We start from the raw sequence: 17,766 nt of genomic DNA on the forward strand, positions 1-17,766 counted from the left end.
TAAATTAGCATAACTGCAAGCATACATTTTTTCACTGGAATGCAGTCATAATTAAATATATGGACATTTAATCTTAAAATATAAGTTTTTCCCACTCCTTTATGAAGAATTGTCGTAGCTGTGTTTCCCACAAAAAGCTTGTAAATAAAAACTTATGTAGTCTCTTTATGATGGTAGATGCATGCAGTAGATGTCAAACTGCATGCATCTACCATCATAAAGAGACTACACGAGTTTTTATTTACCAGCTTTTTGGGGGAAACACAGCTACGACAATGTAGGTCCCATGATGACATTTATGGATTATTGAAGTCTTCTTTATCATTTACATTTTTAACACATTGTTTCTTAACATCAAAACAAATATTGGACATGTAGCCCTAAAGTCTCAAAGATACAAAGTTTAATATAATTTACTGCACAACTTACTATGCAATGGTACTATGCAAATTATGTAATGATGTCATTACATATACGTTTTGACATCTAAAGATTATAAGAACTCAAACTGCATATTATCCTTAGATATATCAGTCACAGAAACTGTTGCAAAGTTTCTGTTGCAACAACAGTCCCTGTGTGAGCGCAGTCTAAGTCTTCAGGGCTGCAGCAGCACTGCGGCTCTGAAAGCTTCAGCCATGCAGGAGTTTCATTCTTCAATAGAGCCCTGGGAAGGGTAGCCGTCTCCACTTCCAAAAACTGAGAAGGAGCAATCAGGTGAGGACGAGGCAGCCGTTACCCTAGGAACCAGGAAACAGAGGCCACACTGTTTCCTTGGAACCAGGGGGCGAGAGGAATGTAGCGATGGATTGTGGGGGAAAAAAACCCTCTTATACTCATTCCTTATCAGATAATTGCAAAATGTGTGAGGTGGTGGAGAGTGTTGGGGAGGGCAGCGCTTTGCCAGGAGCCTTCACCTCTGAGATATTTAGCAAAAGGAAGGGAAGTGCTGCAGCAGCAGCCCAATTCACAACAATTTTCATTCTGTTAGGACATGTTTTGAAAGTCGTAATTCATTAGCTTAATTTTACATGACCATTTTCTCTTTACCCATCAGAATTAAACAGGTTTGTGTTAATACACCCCTGTTCTAATCAAATTGGCATGTATTGTGCCTCATTTAAAAAGTAGTTGAATGGGCAGTCCATGCTGCTTTATGCTAAATAGGCAAATATATGTACAAATGTAAAAGATATATGGATTTTATAACATCACACAAAAATCTAAAAAATTAACTTTAAACTTTTTTACAGATTACAGTTTTATAAAAAAAAAAAAACATCTACTTTTTATTTAAAAACAGCGGCTAGTTATAAAAGAATATGAAATATGGAAGCAAAGCTAAAAACCTGAAAAAGCTAAAAAGACCAGGCACAGCACCACTCTGATGCAAGTTGTATTTTGTGGGAAGCCAATGAAGCTAGGCCGGGTGATAAGAACGAGTTGGGAAAGCCAACAAAGCTAGCTGGGCTAAACGCTAACCATTGTTTTAATTAAGCTTAATCAACTTTTCCTGCATCAATAACAATTTGTGTATAAATGATGATTAAAAGTAATTTTCTACCACAATATTGTTTTGGTATCAAGCATTGTAATTCTAACTATTGTTATCCAAATGTATGAAACTATAACAATAAGTGCAGTACAATCACCAAAGAGTAAGATACTCTATGCATCCTTTGTAAAATCAAATCAAATTAAATCAAATGAAATTAATTGTCACATGGTGTAAAGGTGAGTAAAAAAAACGTACATAGTCCCTCATACTTTAATAAGTAATAATATTTTATATACACTATACATAAATGATTGTACTGTTTAAAATGTACATGTTTAATATATAATCTGTTAAATTACTATTTACATATAGAATAAGTTTCAAATTTAAGTGTAAGGTGAGTGGGGAGAAGTCTTTGGTGGGTGCAGTGTGACTAAGTAGTGGGGGAAAACAATATGCTTGTTGTTCCTGATTTTAAATTACTGCTGTTCAAATACATATTCCTCTGTTTGAATTACTTGTAAAAACACTGCTCTAAACAGACCTATTTCAATGAAGAGAGGAGTTGAAAGGGCATTTTCGTTTATTAGCTGATTAGTTGGATGAAAGTAAACACTAGAAATGGGTAAAAGGCACACTACAGGAACAAGCTTGGAAATCATTGGTATAGAGCACAGGCAGAGCAATCTTTGGAGGACAGGAATCCAGAAAGATATGCTGGCACATTTCATAGGGCTTTACACCACTTAAGCTCACGCCAAGCATTAGGAATGGAGCCAATAGGTTCATGTTTGTCTGCTCCAGGGAGTCCTATTCAATTGGCAATGCTTCTCTATAGGAACTAGATAATCTGGGTGTGTGTGCATTTGCGCATATCTGTGTCAGCAATGGGTGCCACCTAAAGTTGTTCACCAGGGGTGTCCACAAACATTTGCACATATAGTGTTCATTATGTTAAAAGCTGTCTATTATCAGCCTGTAAGAATAGCTAGGAAAAAGCAATCACTGATGAAAAACCACATCAAAGCATGTCTGGGCATTTGCATCATAGGGCCTGTTTTCACCTGACATTAACATGCGTTTTTGTATCTAACACCTATTAGTTTAACCCCTTAACACAAAAAGGCTTATTACACACTGTTTTATTCAGTAACATTTTTTGGGGTCGCCGGCAGGCCACAGGCTGTCTGAGGGGATCATTTTATGTAACTTTGAAGAAGCAGGCAGGACAACACTTGCAAGAACTGTGTAACTGTGTAACTGTGTAACCTCGACAGTCCACATGAGTCTTTCATTTTCAGTAATGGCGCTCTTTCTCTCAGCTTGTCCAGAAATGCAGTGTAAAGTGTGTCCTTTAGGGCTAGCTTAAAGCACAAATCACACTTCCTGAGTGCAGGAGGAGCCCAGGAGCAAGGAATACCAATTCTATACAATCAGATCGGGATTAGTTAAATTAAATAAACATCAGCCTATTGCCGATTGCTGAAAATGGGCCGATACTGATACATATTTAATCAATCCTCAGTTATATTCTTTGGAACAGTTGCATCCACATGTTCCATTCATGTGACACTAAGATGTAAACAAAGTCATTCAGAGCCGTTTCGTGTTGAATGCTCTCGGCAAGAGAAACCTACTGTGTTGTAATTGTTCATAGTGTTGGTGATAGGGACCAGAAGTTTCTTTTCAAAATGCCCCTAAAAGCTTCCTTACAGAAAGTTCACTGTCTGATGCCTTTAGGATTCTGGCCTAAAATGTAGTTTCAAAATACAATATTGGGGAGAGCTACATGCAGGATGTTGTAAGGCAAAATAGTCACCAAATAAATATAATATACAAAACAAAGACAAAACATTTGTTTCTCGATATGTTTCTCAAGAAAAACTTTTTCACATTAAACCACTCTAAATGTCATAGTGTTTCATCTGTTGCATTATGCAGAAAGTTTGAAAAATGTGTGGAATTACCCTTTAACTGACATCCATAAACAAACAGTCACTACTCGCTTATATATATATATAAGTAAATCATACATGCATGAGTCATAATTCCTCACTCATGAGCATGAAACCATCTTTACAGAACAGATTAACTACTGTAGCATATATGAACACTTCCACAACCATTAGGCCATCAATACAGTCGGATAGATCTGGCAGTCAGAACTACCAGTGGTTTACTGTTAACATCTGCTAAAGGCTTTAATCACACGACGTTCCCGGGCTAGATTTGCCCCCTTCGTTCACCGCAGCGTGACTCTCCTAAACATAACACACTTTCATTTGCTGTTTGTTACACAAGAAAGTTTCCAAACTACGAGTGATGGGCTAGATGTTACGTCACGTTACATTACGAGTTAAAGGCTTCGCAGGCTTACGCAAGAAATTTGACTGACTCACCTCAGACATGAGTCTGGATCCTTCTTTTTTTTCCTCGTCATTGCGCTCGAGTGGCACATGCAGAAAATCGTCTTCGCAACAGATGAAGCTTATTGTACATCCCATCCGGCCCGTTTACAGGCATTTCATCGCCTGGACCTCTCGGAAAGACCTAAAGCATGTAGCATGACACAGCTGGGCGGTCAGTGGTGTGTGATTCCAGACTTTTGGAGTGTTTGGAGTCAGAAGAGTTCACTACAGACACTCCCTCCCTCTCTTGGGAAGGGGCAGAGCATGAACTTCACACACACAGCGAAGAAAACCACTGTATGAATTGGAGAAACACATTATCTGATATTTTTAAGATGCACTCATTTAACATCTGAAAACTGCATCAAAACATTGGGACAGTCATTGGTTGTTTAGATAGCCCATTTCATACACAGAGATCAAGTGCAACTAAAAGTGCAGTGTTGAATGTCAGTTGCAGTAGAAACGTACAGTGCTGAGTTTAGAATGCAAATGTTCAGAATGTGTTCACTGATAAATCACTGTGCTGATCAGTTATTTATCTCAGTGTTACTGAACTCTACTAAAGCATGAGTAGACTGATAAATCACTGTGCTGATCAGTTATTTATCTCAGTGTTACAGAGCTCTACTAAAGCATGAGTACACTGATAAATCACTGTGCTGATCAGTTATTTATCTCAGTGTTACTGAACTCTACTAAAGCATGAGTAGATTAATAAATCACTGTGCTGATCAGTTATTTATCTCAGTGTTACTGAACTCTACTAAAGCATGAGTAGACTGATAAATCACTGTGCTGATCAGTTATTTATCTCAGTGTTACAGAGCTCTACTAAAGCATGAGTACACTGATAAATCACTGTGCTGATCAGTTATTTATCTCAGTGTTACTGAACTCTACTAAAGCATGAGTAGATTAATAAATCACTGTGCTGATCAGTTATTTATCATAGTGTTACCGAGCTCTACTAAAGCATGAGTAGACTGATAAATCACTGTGCTAATCAGTTATTTATCTTAGTGTTACCGAGCTCTACTAAAGCCTGAGTAGACTGATAAATCACTGTGCTGATCAGTTATTTATCTTAGTGTTACTGAGCTCTACTAAAGCCTGAGTAGACTGATAAATCACTGTGCTGATCAGTTATTTATCTTAGTGTTACTGAGCTCTACTAAAGCCTGAGTAGATTAATAAATCACTGTGCTGATCAGTTATTTATCTTAGTGTTACTGAGCTCTACTAAAGCCTGAGTAGATTAATAAATCACTGTGCTGATCAGTTATTTATCTCAGTGTTACAGAGCTCTACTAAAGCATGAGTACACTGATAAATCACTGTGCTGATCAGTTATTTATCTCAGTGTTACTGAACTCTACTAAAGCATGAGTAGATTAATAAATCACTGTGCTGATCAGTTATTTATCTCAGTGTTACTGAACTCTACTAAAGCATGAGTAGACTGATAAATCACTGTGCTGATCAGTTATTTATCTCAGTGTTACAGAGCTCTACTAAAGCATGAGTACACTGATAAATCACTGTGCTGATCAGTTATTTATCTCAGTGTTACTGAACTCTACTAAAGCATGAGTAGATTAATAAATCACTGTGCTGATCAGTTATTTATCATAGTGTTACCGAGCTCTACTAAAGCATGAGTAGACTGATAAATCACTGTGCTGATCAGTTATTTATCTTAGTGTTACCGAGCTCTACTAAAGCCTGAGTAGACTGATAAATCACTGTGCTGATCAGTTATTTATCTTAGTGTTACTGAGCTCTACTAAAGCCTGAGTAGACTGATAAATCACTGTGCTGATCAGTTATTTATCTTAGTGTTACTGAGCTCTACTAAAGCCTGAGTAGATTAATAAATCACTGTGCTGATCAGTTATTTATCTTAGTGTTACTGAGCTCTACTAAAGCCTGAGTAGATTAATAAATCACTGTGCTGATCAGTTATTTATCTTAGTGTTACTGAGCTCTACTAAAGCCTGAGTAGACTGATAAATCACTGTGCTAATAAGACAATTATTGCAGTTTTTCTCTTGATTTGAACTGGAAGGTCTTTGGAAGTATTCACAGCTGATGGGCTTGGTGTTGTACTTGATTTGTGCATGAATGTTGTGGTATAATTGAGTGGTGAGATTGAGTTATTGAGATATGGTCCATCATGCTTTGTTCAAGAGAGTTCGGGGATTATTTGAGCAATAATGGACTGATGCAGGCAAAAAGGGACACGAACAAATGTTGGTCAGAAGTTTGGAACTCTACTCAAATGATGAAAGAACTACATGAACAAAAATATAAATTAAGTAAAAATGACCACAGCAAAGTTCTTCCCCACATGTCTTATCAATATGTAGTCTAATTGTTTTCTGAATGTAGTCTGATGAGATACTTAATGTTTTGTTAATATGTTACTGTATTTACTATACCGCATATTCAGTACTATTTGAAAATTAGATTAGATCTTTCAGAATATGGATCTAGTAGATTTGATAGTTGATAGAAAGCCGGTGGTGGGACCTCCATTGACGGAAAGGAATTTTGCAGGTCTAGGATGTTCAATGGCTCTTCTTTTTTGTTGCAGCAAAGCTTGGCTATGTCCCTCTGGGGAGCTTTTTGTCCTTTTCAGCTCTCTGCTCTGCTTGCCTTGTATCTCTAATGTCGTCCTACAGGCTCTCAACCTCGAGGGTCACGATGATGAGCTGTGGCAGGGGTCAGAAGGCACTGGACAGACAGCAGCGTTTGTCACTCAAACAAGTAATGGGATATGTGGTTGAAGATGACAACACGGCAGAAGAAAAGGCTGGTCCAGCAGGAGATATATACTCTTGGAGATTGTTGACATTAACCCCATTAGCGCGGGAAAGAGGCAGTGATGTCACTCGCCCCGCGGAGCAAACCAGGCGACATTAGACCCGCCGCGACAACAAAAGCTTTCACACTGCTGCCTGTGTTCAGGTGGATTAGGTGATGACGGAGACGTTTTACGTACAGTAGATCTGTTTGCCTTTGTGTGTATAGCCTGCAGAGCTGGGGTGAAATATTACGGATACACACAGCCACAATGTATGTACAAGGAACATGCTCATATTAACACACATAAATGGCCGTGCTCTCTCCCATCATCACTCTCAAGGCGATGTTGGCCGGCGCAGGTTAAATGGTGCGGAGGAGCCCAGCAAAGCTGCATCGGTAGCAAATCGAAAAAAGGTGGTGACTGGCTTTACATTTATCACGGGAAATGTGTCCATTCCCTCCTAGTATCAGGAGCATTGCTAGTGGGGAGTTATGAACGGGTGGATGGGTGGTGCTAAATTGGGAGAAAAAGGGATTTGACAAACAAAATGTAAAAAAGACTAATTACAGTGCTAAAACATTTACAATAGTTATATATATGCTAATCGAAGCTTTACTATTATCAATATAATTGTCCAACCTTTTTATCATGGTCTATTTTCAAAAATTGTATTTAAAAAGACTACATGTTTAAAGGTAAACAAACTATGTTCTGTGTCACAATATTGTGTAGGTAGTTATATATAGTGGCATGCAAAAGTTTGCCCACCTTGACAATGTTACTGTGAATAGCTCAGTGAGTAGAAGACAACCTGAAGAGTAGTGGATTATTTTGCTTTGTACAATTTTAAAGTAAAACCTCACCCCAAATTATTTACGTTCTCAGATAACGTTTACTAAGGTCTCAGACCATCTATCAGCAGTCATGGGCTCTACTAAGTAGCTGGCCAGCGCTTTAGCAATTAAAATAAAATTTTTCAGGTAGTAGAAGAGAGTAGAAGAGAACTTCTTGTAGGATTGCTAAAAAACGTTTAAAAAAAAAGCAGACTACCGAGTGGTGTGGCACTGTTCTGCTGTGCAGTGACATAGAGGAATCATCAGAAGAATTCCTTTCCTGCATCCTCACATCAGAATTCAGCATCAAAGGATTGATATGACAATTTATATGACTTTGTTTGTTTGTTTAAAACTGGCTTACTATGAAAATCAACAAAACATGTCATTTAAATAGGGGTGTCCAAACTTCAATGCAGCCTCACTAGCTAAAATAAAGTGCTTTGGATTCTGATTTTGATTTAAGATCTGAATTATTTCCACTTATTTACAGGTTTCTTCATTTGGTGCAATGATGGAAATATTGACTAAGTGTGACTACAGCATGTAATTCTTCTAACGCTGATAGTATTGCCCCCAGTGTGGTTTCCACACATCTTCCTGGCTGTAATAAAGAAAGGAACAAGGAAACTGTAATTGCATAAGTATGCAGCTTCCTGTGTTACAGGTCATCAAAGCAAACAAACATTTACTAGACAGTGAATAGACAGTATTGCTGTTTCTTTACAATGATACCTAGGTCTCATATAACATGCATGTACAAGAATCCAGATTTTTAGCAGTTCTTATGGAAATGAAAACAAGAATAATGAATACATGGACAGAGTATTCTTTCCTACATTACAAAATGATACACTCTGAAGTCACCAGCATTTAATAAAACCCCTAAAATTGTGCATTGCACATCAGCCAAACCAACACTACAGGCATCGGTTTAACCATAGTTATTTTGACGTGATATTTGAGAACATTATCAGGGATGTAGGAGATTAATAGAATGTCTCTCTACTCTGCTCACCTTCGGAGAGAGTATTTTGTTCTCTTTTTCTCCACCAAAAGTAGGTCAGTGTTTACTCCTGCTGGTTTAAAGGCCTCTGGCATACTTGGCACATTTTCTCTCATGAGGGTGGTCACAGATAGATGTCTCTGATCAACACCACACATCAAAGCTCAGTCACAGTACTCAATTTCTGAACCATCTCCCCACATATGCAAGTTAGGAGATAAACTAATTGGAATGACAGAGGCAAACCTGCAACTACTGAGTTATGACAGATGACAGTTATGACAGCTATGTGCAACTAAAATGATGTTACTATGTTATAGTAGCTGCAGATGATCTATACTCTAGTACAGTCATGGTATTTAGACTATGTGTATATACAGATTGATCTTAAACAAAGTGTAAATACCATGTTCAGGTTCATGTCCACATAAACAATCATGCATTCAGTCATATTGAACTATATTCAGAATAATTGGCTAGTAATATCTAGCATAGCATATTTTTTGCACTTTTGCAAGTGCTTCCAATGCTACTGACAGCCTTCTCTTCAATGTCAGCAGGGGTGTGAAAAAAAGTACAGAGAAAGTAATTTGGACAATTTAATATGTGAAAATTGCATTGGTATCAATAGACACATGATATAACGGTAGAAGCTAGTTAAAAAAGCCAGGCTGTGTATTTTACCATCACACATTTGCCTTAAGCTATGTCATGTTGTTAGGTACTCCAAAAGTAGTCTTGATCCTTGGCTGCTTTAGGACATGGCTACAGTGTCAGAAACCACATAAGTACGGTTTTGTGAAGAGTATGAGGAGTGTGATAGTTCAGATATGAATTTTGCATGATGCTTTGTAAGTCCAGTCTAAAACAACAGAAAATCTTGGATAATTATCGGCGTTGCAAAGCCTAGGCTGCAGCCCAGGTAGACTGAAAACAAAGCCTCCAGAGCAGAGTTTAAACATGTTTAAAAATGTTATTTTTTATAATTATAATTAATTTTCATGAAGAATGGATGCCACCACACAGTGGTGTGGAGTTTTCATAGGACAGTCCTACTGAGGACCCACCCTACCTCAGTTGCAGCCTAGGCTTTGGAACACAGCTATTAAGTGCATTTTGAGTAAGGGACATTACATGATATATTATTAAGTCTTTTCTTTCTTTGCTTTGTCCCAAACAGGCAATTATGTGAGAGCATTATTAGCATTAGAAGTGGAGGAGGTTGACCGACTGAACGACCTAGAAGTCGACTCTCTCTCCATTACACCTTTCCTGCGTAGCAACCTCTTCAGGTTGCTTCGGAACTTCTCTCCCACGAAAGCGTACAGCATGGGGTTGATGCAGCAGTTGAGCAGACCCAGACTCTGGGTGGCCATCAGGGCCTGGTCAATCTCATGCCACCTCCGGCAGCCTGACTCCACCAGTTTGTGCCTCACCAGTGTGTCCATCATCGTGACTAGGTGGTAAGGGCACCAACAGAGCAAAAAGGCTGTAACTACAGCGATGATGACCCGCATGGCTCTCTGCTTGCGAAATCCTCGGGTTTTGACCAGCCGGGCAATGGTCACACTATAGAAGCCCATCATGGTGCCCAGGGGCAACAAGAAGCCCAGCAAGTGACGGAGCAAGCGTGTGGCAAACCGCCACTCAGTGGCGCTAGAGATGTCGTAGCGTTCGCCACACTGCACTTTCGTACTGTTATTGTCCAGGTTGTAAGCTGTATTGTACATAAATGCAGGTAGAGACAGCACAAATCCCAGCATCCAAACACAACCAGCGGCGATCCAGCTCTGCATCAAGCGGCCTCTGGACCTGCCCCTGCCCTCCGTGGCAGCGTGTACCACCACCATGTAGCGGTCAGCGCTGATACAGACCAAGAAAAGGATGCTAGTGTAGAAGTTAATCTCCAAGATCATGCTGACCAGCTTGCAGACAAATTCCCCAAAAATCCAGCCCTGCAAGATAGACACAGCTGAGAAAGGCAGCGTCAAGGCCAGCATCTGGTCAGCCAGGGCCAGGTTGAAGAGAAAGAGGTCTGACGGACTGAGCACATGGCGGCTGGAGCCCACCACAAACCCTACCACCAGATTACCAGGAATGGCCAGGAGGAAGACCAGCAAGTAAAAAATGAACATGAAGATTTGCAATTCCACGGGAAGTGGCTGTGCATTGCAGCTTAGGGCATGATCCACCTTGTAGGAGGTGTTAGTAAATAGATCAGTGATGTTGAGCTCTTTATAAACATCATTAAGAAGGTCATAGAACTCCTCATTTGATACTGAATGTCTGTTAAGGCCTGTTAAGCAAAAAAAGACAATCGTGAGATTCATCAAACATCACATTAAATAGATTTTTTATTTGCTTGTTAGATTTATCATATACAGTTGTGTGATGTGATCTCTTATTTAAACAATATTAAGCGATATTGGGAGGTAATAAAACTGAAGCAATGTCTTTTAAATTATTTGTAAATCAGAATAGAAATAGAAGTTTTCTTGTGAGAAAAAATACCCTCACATTAATTACTGCTTAAAATGCTTGAAATTAGAATCAGTTGCAGCACATCAGCTCCAAATGAATTGAACATTATTAGAGAGAATTGTGTAAGAGCTTTGTTGAAGCTCTAGAAATGTATTTATTACTTACACCAAAAAATTGTCAATTTAACTGACACAGATACATTTCCAATGTTGGAGTAAAATTCTTATAAAATAAAAAGTCTTTTTCTTGTCTTGACATTCTGACAAATCAACCAGCATTATCACATTTTTAGTCTTGGCTCGTGCAAATTGTGACATGGACATTGTGAATAACCAATAGATGAGCTCTCTCCAGCACCAAACAGGAAGCACCTTGCTGTCCCTATTTGTAGTTTCAAATATACTACTACTGCACACATAAATGCAGCTTTGGCCAAACGCTGCTTCTGTTTCTGTTCTATTGTTCAACAGTTTGTCTTTGTCCACCAGGAGCATGATGGGAAATAATCTCTAAAGGAATCTAGATGCAGTCAATAGTGACCCTGCAAGAATTCTCAGTCTTTGCAAACTCAATGCAATGACAAATTGTTTTTAGATGTGAGAGTGTGTCAGACTTTAGTCTTTGAAAAGTATGTTAAGAGTGTTTTAAGTCTTCTAGTGTATGATTAACATTAGTTTGGTTTGCTCTTGAACGTTAAAGTAAGTGGTATCACCATGGTGAGATCCATAGATGGTGAGATTACATTTTACAAATGAACTTTAAAACACATTTCTTAATCCTTCATCTCTCAGTATCATTAAAATAAGGATTATTAGTTCATGTTTAAATACATTTAAAAAGATTGTTAATCCTGAGATGAAACAATATAGGCCATAGGGGCATATTTAAAAATAACTTTTTGTCTGTTTGCTACCTTAAAGTTGTCACTTTTAACCTACAGTAAAGCACCTTACACAGTTTGAGTGGAGCATTACTTATGAGCATAGCCATGAGCTTTCCTGTGATAACAGGTCAGTTTTGCCTCAAAAAACTGTAAAAAAAAAAAAAACTTTAATGGTAATGGTTTTCATCAATAACCCTTTCCAATAAGCAAATATAACAGAAAACCTACAAGCTGAACATGTTCAGCAGCAGATAATTGTATGGGGAAATTAGGAGACATATGAGGCCATGCCCCGAGTTTTGCTCAGGGCACCAGCAAGGCTATGGCCAGTCCTGAGAGTAAACATAAATAATAATATGAATATCCTAAGTTAATTCAATTAAAGGTTAGTCAGGTCAGGTCCAATTAAAAGTAGAGATTAAATCTCAAAAAGATAGCATGACAATAAATGGATGCGAATAGATCATTAAAGCATGGAATTTATTATTTACCACATGCACAGGATTCTTGAAATTCTTAAGACCTAGCTACATTGTTTAATTAATCTAGATGTTGTAAAAATGTTTGTTTTAAAACCAACAGGCCTAAAATGTTCATTGTTATGGTTAAAGACAAATAGCTTACCTTCCATTGCTTCCTCCAGCTTTGGGAGAATAAGACTAGAACGTCTTTTATTATTCTGCTAGTGGTTTTTGCTCCTTGGATGTGTTAATACTTCCTATTGGGCCAACATGCGAATTTTGCCTTGCATCAGGCACATTTACCAGACATGATGTCAGTCTGACGTCCATTTGAATATAGGACCAGCGTGGCTTGGTCAATTAGCTTGTGATAATTTAGATTAATTTATTAATACATCCACTTCACAGCTTTATCTTGACTTATTTTGGCAAGATTGAACAGTTACAGCTTTACTGTCTTGTAATTCAATTAAATATGATTGACTGTTGCTGTTTACTACTATTATTAAATTATATATAAAAAAGAAATATTACATATTAGCGTGACAAACAATGTATGAATGTTGTACTGTAACTTATAACTTGTAACATCAGTTATCTGTTAACTTACCCAGTGGGATTAAAGGGGTGTGTTACAGTGTTTACTGCCATCCATCATTAGCTGTTTCCACACTAACGATGTAAATGTAAGTATTGAACAACACAGGAAAACGTTTTGCAACAGGGAGTTTAAGAAACAAGTGGGTTTTTCAGGGAATAGTGCGCTTCCCTAAATTCCTCTAAAGATAAGACATTAAATGAAGTTTTATTGTCACATTAAAAATGATCACATAAACACAGCTGTAAAGGTGAGAAAAAAACTGCATAATGCATAGTCCGTCATGGTAATAAAAACAGATATGTATGACGGACTATGCATTATGCATATATGTATATGTATATGTATATATATATATATATATATATATATATATATATATAGGAGATAAGATTCTGTTTTGTGATCATACCTTATTTATGAAATTGTACAGTGGGGGACAGTAGAGGTCCATGTTTAGCTGCAATAGACCTATAAAGTTTTTTTTACTCTCTCTTATGGCTCTGTCCACTGCCCACTGCTGCTGCTCCGCAGGCAACCGTTTAGCCATTACACAGTAATATGACTCAGCTGTTTACTTTTACCGTTCTGTCTTGACAACTGAACTACTTTGTACATGTACTTTATTAAACATATCTACTTTGGACTTCCTCTCACTGAGGAATTTACTATATATTTATACAGAACCAGTTTGTGCATACAAACCTGAACACATTCCACAAATAATACAAATAAATATAAAAGGTATGGTATATAGTATAATATATACAGTGATATAACTATGAAATACCTATAGATATTGAATATGTCTGACAACAGGTACCAAAGATACCGAAGTGGACTTAATAGAAGACTATAGAAAACCGTTGTTGAAAGCAAATCATTAAAAAGATGCCACATAAATCCAAGGAGCTTTTACAAGGAGTTACATCATTTTCGTCCAGGCCAGTTTGTTAATAGTATTCTTTTAAACCACAATTTGAATGCAATGTCTGATTTTGATTAGTTGATTTCCAGACAATTTTGATTTATTATTGCTTTTGATTTCAAGTTATTTCAGTGACCATTGTGGGTTTTTCTTTTCTTTAGCGTAGGGGTACCAATAATTTTGTCCACGTGTGTAGCAATCCATTGTCAAGTCAAAACTAAAAACAAAAATAAATATTACAGCAGGCCCAGACCAAATTCAGGTTAAGTTTACACTCTCATGACCAGTCCAATGTCCGGCATGTAGTACCCAGGAGAAAACATATTCACAAGTGGAGAACACACCAGACAGTGACCGGTGCAAAGATTGAATCCACAAATCCAGTCCCCTGGAGCTGTGCAGCATACAAACCACCTGTCATGCCACAGTGCTCTCCTGGAAAATGTCTGAACCTTGTTTTAATTTTGAGCATGTAGAATAAGTTGACCCAAATCTAACAATTACTGCAGAAAATACACAGATCAGCCAGACCATTTAAACTACCTGCCTAATATTTTGCAGGTCCCTTTGCCCCAAAACAGCTCTGACTCATCAAGGCATGGACTGCACAAGTCCTCTGAAGGAGTCCTATGGTACCTGGCACCAAGACATCAGCAGCAGATGCTTTAAGTCCTGTAAATTGTGAGGTTGGTGTGGCGCAACAGATAACACCACTACCTGCCACTGAGCTACTACACCGTGTGGGAGACTGGGGTTCGATTCCCGTGCTGGGTGACTGTGCTGCGCTACACCAATAAGAGTCCTTGGGCAAGACTCCTAACATTACACTGACCCTCCTCTGTAATACGAGTAACCTTGTAAGTCGCTCTGGATAAGAGCGTCTGCTAAATGCTGTAAATGTAAATGTAGGTTGGGCCTTCATTATTACATTCATATGCATTGAGGACCCATGATCCTGCCATCGGTTTACTAGTTCCACTTTCTTGGAGTACTTTTAGTAGATACTAACAACTGCATACCAGAAAAAAATCCACAAGAACTGCTTTTTGGCTCTTGTCAAAGTGGCGCAGATCCTTATGCCAAACTTCAAAACATCAACCTTAACACTTGCTACCTAATATATCCCACCTCTTAACAGGTGCCATCGTAATGAGATAATCAATGTTATTTACCAGTTTTAATGTTACTGCTAATAATGATATGTATTATTTATATACTGATTTCAAAGCAGAAAATATATTTTCTAATGGAAAAATAATGATATTGTGCTAGTGTGCAGCCTTTTTATTTTAGCCATTTACATTAAGCTATTTTATTTATCTCTTTTAGTGCTTTGATTGTTTAAGAGATAGAATTGAATACAAAAAGACTATAATAGTATATATTATGATGGATTTACTATAAAGACTAGATTACTGTATTGTCAGGATGTTCCAGCAGAAAGCCAGTGTCCTTACTAAAACTAGAATATTTGACCATATCAGTCCAGTTCTATCAGCACTGCACTGGCTCACAGCTGAATTCCATATTGACTACAAAATTCTTCTATTAACATACAAAATCCTACATGGCCTCGCTACTCAGTACCTGCAAGAAATTATTACATATTGTGAACCATTAATGTTACTTAGATCTCAGGGTGCTGGCTTCTTAGTAGTTCCCAAAATTCAGAAAACCTCAGCAGGGTAAAGAGCCTTTTCTTATAAAGCCCCCCAACGCTGGAATAACTTTCCAGATAATGTTTGGGACTCAGACACAGTCTCAATCTTTAAATCTAGGCTTAAAACTCATCTGTTTAGTTTAGCTTTTGGTAATTAATGTTTCCCCTTAGATAAAGATTGTAGGTCCAGGGGTTCACTGACACAGGGAATTGTAGTATACTGAGATGCTGGAGCTGTCGTCTCGCTGCTTGCATACGATCACTTAGGTTTGTGGACGGTGGAGCAGATGGACGCATAGCGTGTCAGGAAGCTCCCATGTCTGTGTTACATTCTGGCTTTCTCCTTTTAATTAGGCTGTTATAGTCAGACCCACCGGAGTCGTCAGACACACTCTGATACTGCTCAACATTCTCTGCTCTTTATAAATCCATTGATCCATTTACCTTCTCCGAGTAAATGGTCACCCAGCCCAATCGGCTAGAGGTAGAGGTTATTATTATTATTATTGATAGGTTCCTCTCTCAATAACTCACTCACTCAATAAATAAATAAAAATATTAATTTTGGTTTGCTATTAAATTAATCATACAGTTATTCCGTGTTTTTAATAATAATTGTATTTTATTATCACTTAATTTTATGTATTCTCAAATTGTTTGTCAAATTGCAAAGCTACTTTAAACTCTATTTGAATCGTTATAAAGCTAATGAAGCACCACTGTTGAGCAACAGCAACACTGTTGATACCAGTTGAGTGTGCAAAAAAAAAAACTCTGGTCATTTTCAATATGGGAACTTGAGTTCCTCAGAATACTTTGTATTTTAATTGCATGCGTATCACCTCCTTTTGTGAATTGATCCAAGCTTATAAAGCTTCTAAATTTACAATGCATATTGCAGAACAGACTTTCAATTGTTTACTACTACCACTCATTTAAATCTTTTTCTTTTTTTTAACCAAGACATTATATTTCTTACTCCTTCCTCATCTCACTCTGAAGCACAGTAAGACACAGGGGTTGAGCTAGAGTGCCGTTTGACCTCGCTAATACTCTTTTGGATTGTGGCTGAATGCAAGCAAATCTCCATTACTGGTCCAACATAGTGCAAAGTGGTGCCAAACTGTGACTGTTAGATCTAGACCTTTGTAGGCCATTTTCATTCCTGTACACCCCTACTCGGTAACCCCCAGCCCAACAACCGGTACTCATATCTATTATCAAGTAAAAGTATATAAGTATAAATCTGTTCATTAACTGTGCTTACACTGTCTACATGTGGCTAAGCTAAAGGAACTAGTTACTTCCCACTTCAGCCATTTTTAGTATGCTGTATTTTTAAAAGTTTAGAAGGAGAGCGTACTAGTCAGTCTCAGCTGGTTCATGTGTGGCCATGTGTGGCCCAGCCGGTCCCCACAGCCATAGCAAACCAATAAAAAAAGACAACTTTTCCATCATATGTGTCACAGATGTGTTACCTGTGTGACAGTGTGAATGGCAAAAACACTGAATCTGATATTTTTAGTTACAATTTGGGCCACTTTAATGAGAAGTGAAAACGGGGCACATGGAGCATTTCTCTTTTGCGCAGGCACATTAGTTTAGCAGTGTAACTGTTCAGACAAATGTTGGATATAGCTAGATCATATTAAAAAAGACCCTAACATACTGCTGTGTGAACATAGCCTTAAGCATGTTTGGTCTTTACTAATATCTTTAGTAATATTTGAGATGTAACTTCAGTGGTTGTCTATGAAGACACATACAAGTATGTGTTCCTCATAGCATATTAAAATGTAAAACACTGCTGCATGTAATTCCACGCATGGCTAGATACAAAAGAACAACAGGAAAAGGACTCATAGTTGGTGAGTGAATATTGTACTTTGTTGTTCTCTATACATTTATTGGGCCAACCTAAATCTCACTTCATTTGGCGTGTGTGTGTGTGTGTGTGTGTGTGTGTGTGTGTGTGTGTGTGTCAGTCAGTCAGTGTCACTGATGTATCAGGGCTGCCAAATGAAATGAGATTTAGGTTGGCCTAATAAATGTATAGAGAACAACAAAGTACAATATTCATTAGTTACACACAATAGTGTGTGCCTTCGTTGTGTGGGTAATTATTTTGCATTATCAGGCTTTCAAATGCTGCTTCGAATTGCAAAAACAACCTATGGCCGAATAATTCAAGCGTTTCCATA

The 17,766-nt window shown here is 37.9% G+C and overlaps 2 protein-coding genes across 3 annotated transcripts in view; both read right to left on the bottom strand.

Moving 5' to 3' along the window:
• The window catches only part of tns1a (tensin 1a), a 166,402-nt gene extending 162,313 nt beyond the window's left edge, over nucleotides 1-4,089 (bottom strand). The window contains exon 1 of one of the 2 annotated variants that reach the window (XM_072683800.1): nucleotides 3,898-4,089. In XM_072683800.1, the coding sequence (XP_072539901.1) occupies nucleotides 3,898-4,002 (105 nt within the window). In that variant the 5' untranslated portion in view covers nucleotides 4,003-4,089. The remainder of the gene's footprint in view (nucleotides 1-3,897) is intronic. The other variant, XM_072683799.1, reaches the window with a different exon arrangement.
• Nucleotides 4,090-9,738: 5,649 nt separating this feature from the next.
• Nucleotides 9,739-10,814, bottom strand: LOC140559427 (C-X-C chemokine receptor type 1-like). The gene has a single exon (XM_072682934.1). The coding sequence runs from the start codon at nucleotides 10,687-10,689 to the stop codon at nucleotides 9,739-9,741; it is 951 nt and encodes a 316-aa protein (XP_072539035.1). The 5' UTR covers nucleotides 10,690-10,814.
• Between the last annotated feature and the right edge of the window lie 6,952 nt (nucleotides 10,815-17,766).

The sequence above is a fragment of the Salminus brasiliensis genome, chromosome 7, assembly GCF_030463535.1.
Source record: "Salminus brasiliensis chromosome 7, fSalBra1.hap2, whole genome shotgun sequence".
NCBI classification, from domain to species: Eukaryota; Metazoa; Chordata; class Actinopteri; order Characiformes; family Bryconidae; genus Salminus; species Salminus brasiliensis.

What these genes read in the sequence shown, in the direction of transcription:
- LOC140559427 (XM_072682934.1), bottom strand. Translation starts at nt 10,689, where the DNA reads ATGTTCATTTTTTACTTGCTGGTCTTCCTCCTGGCCATTCCTGGTAAT.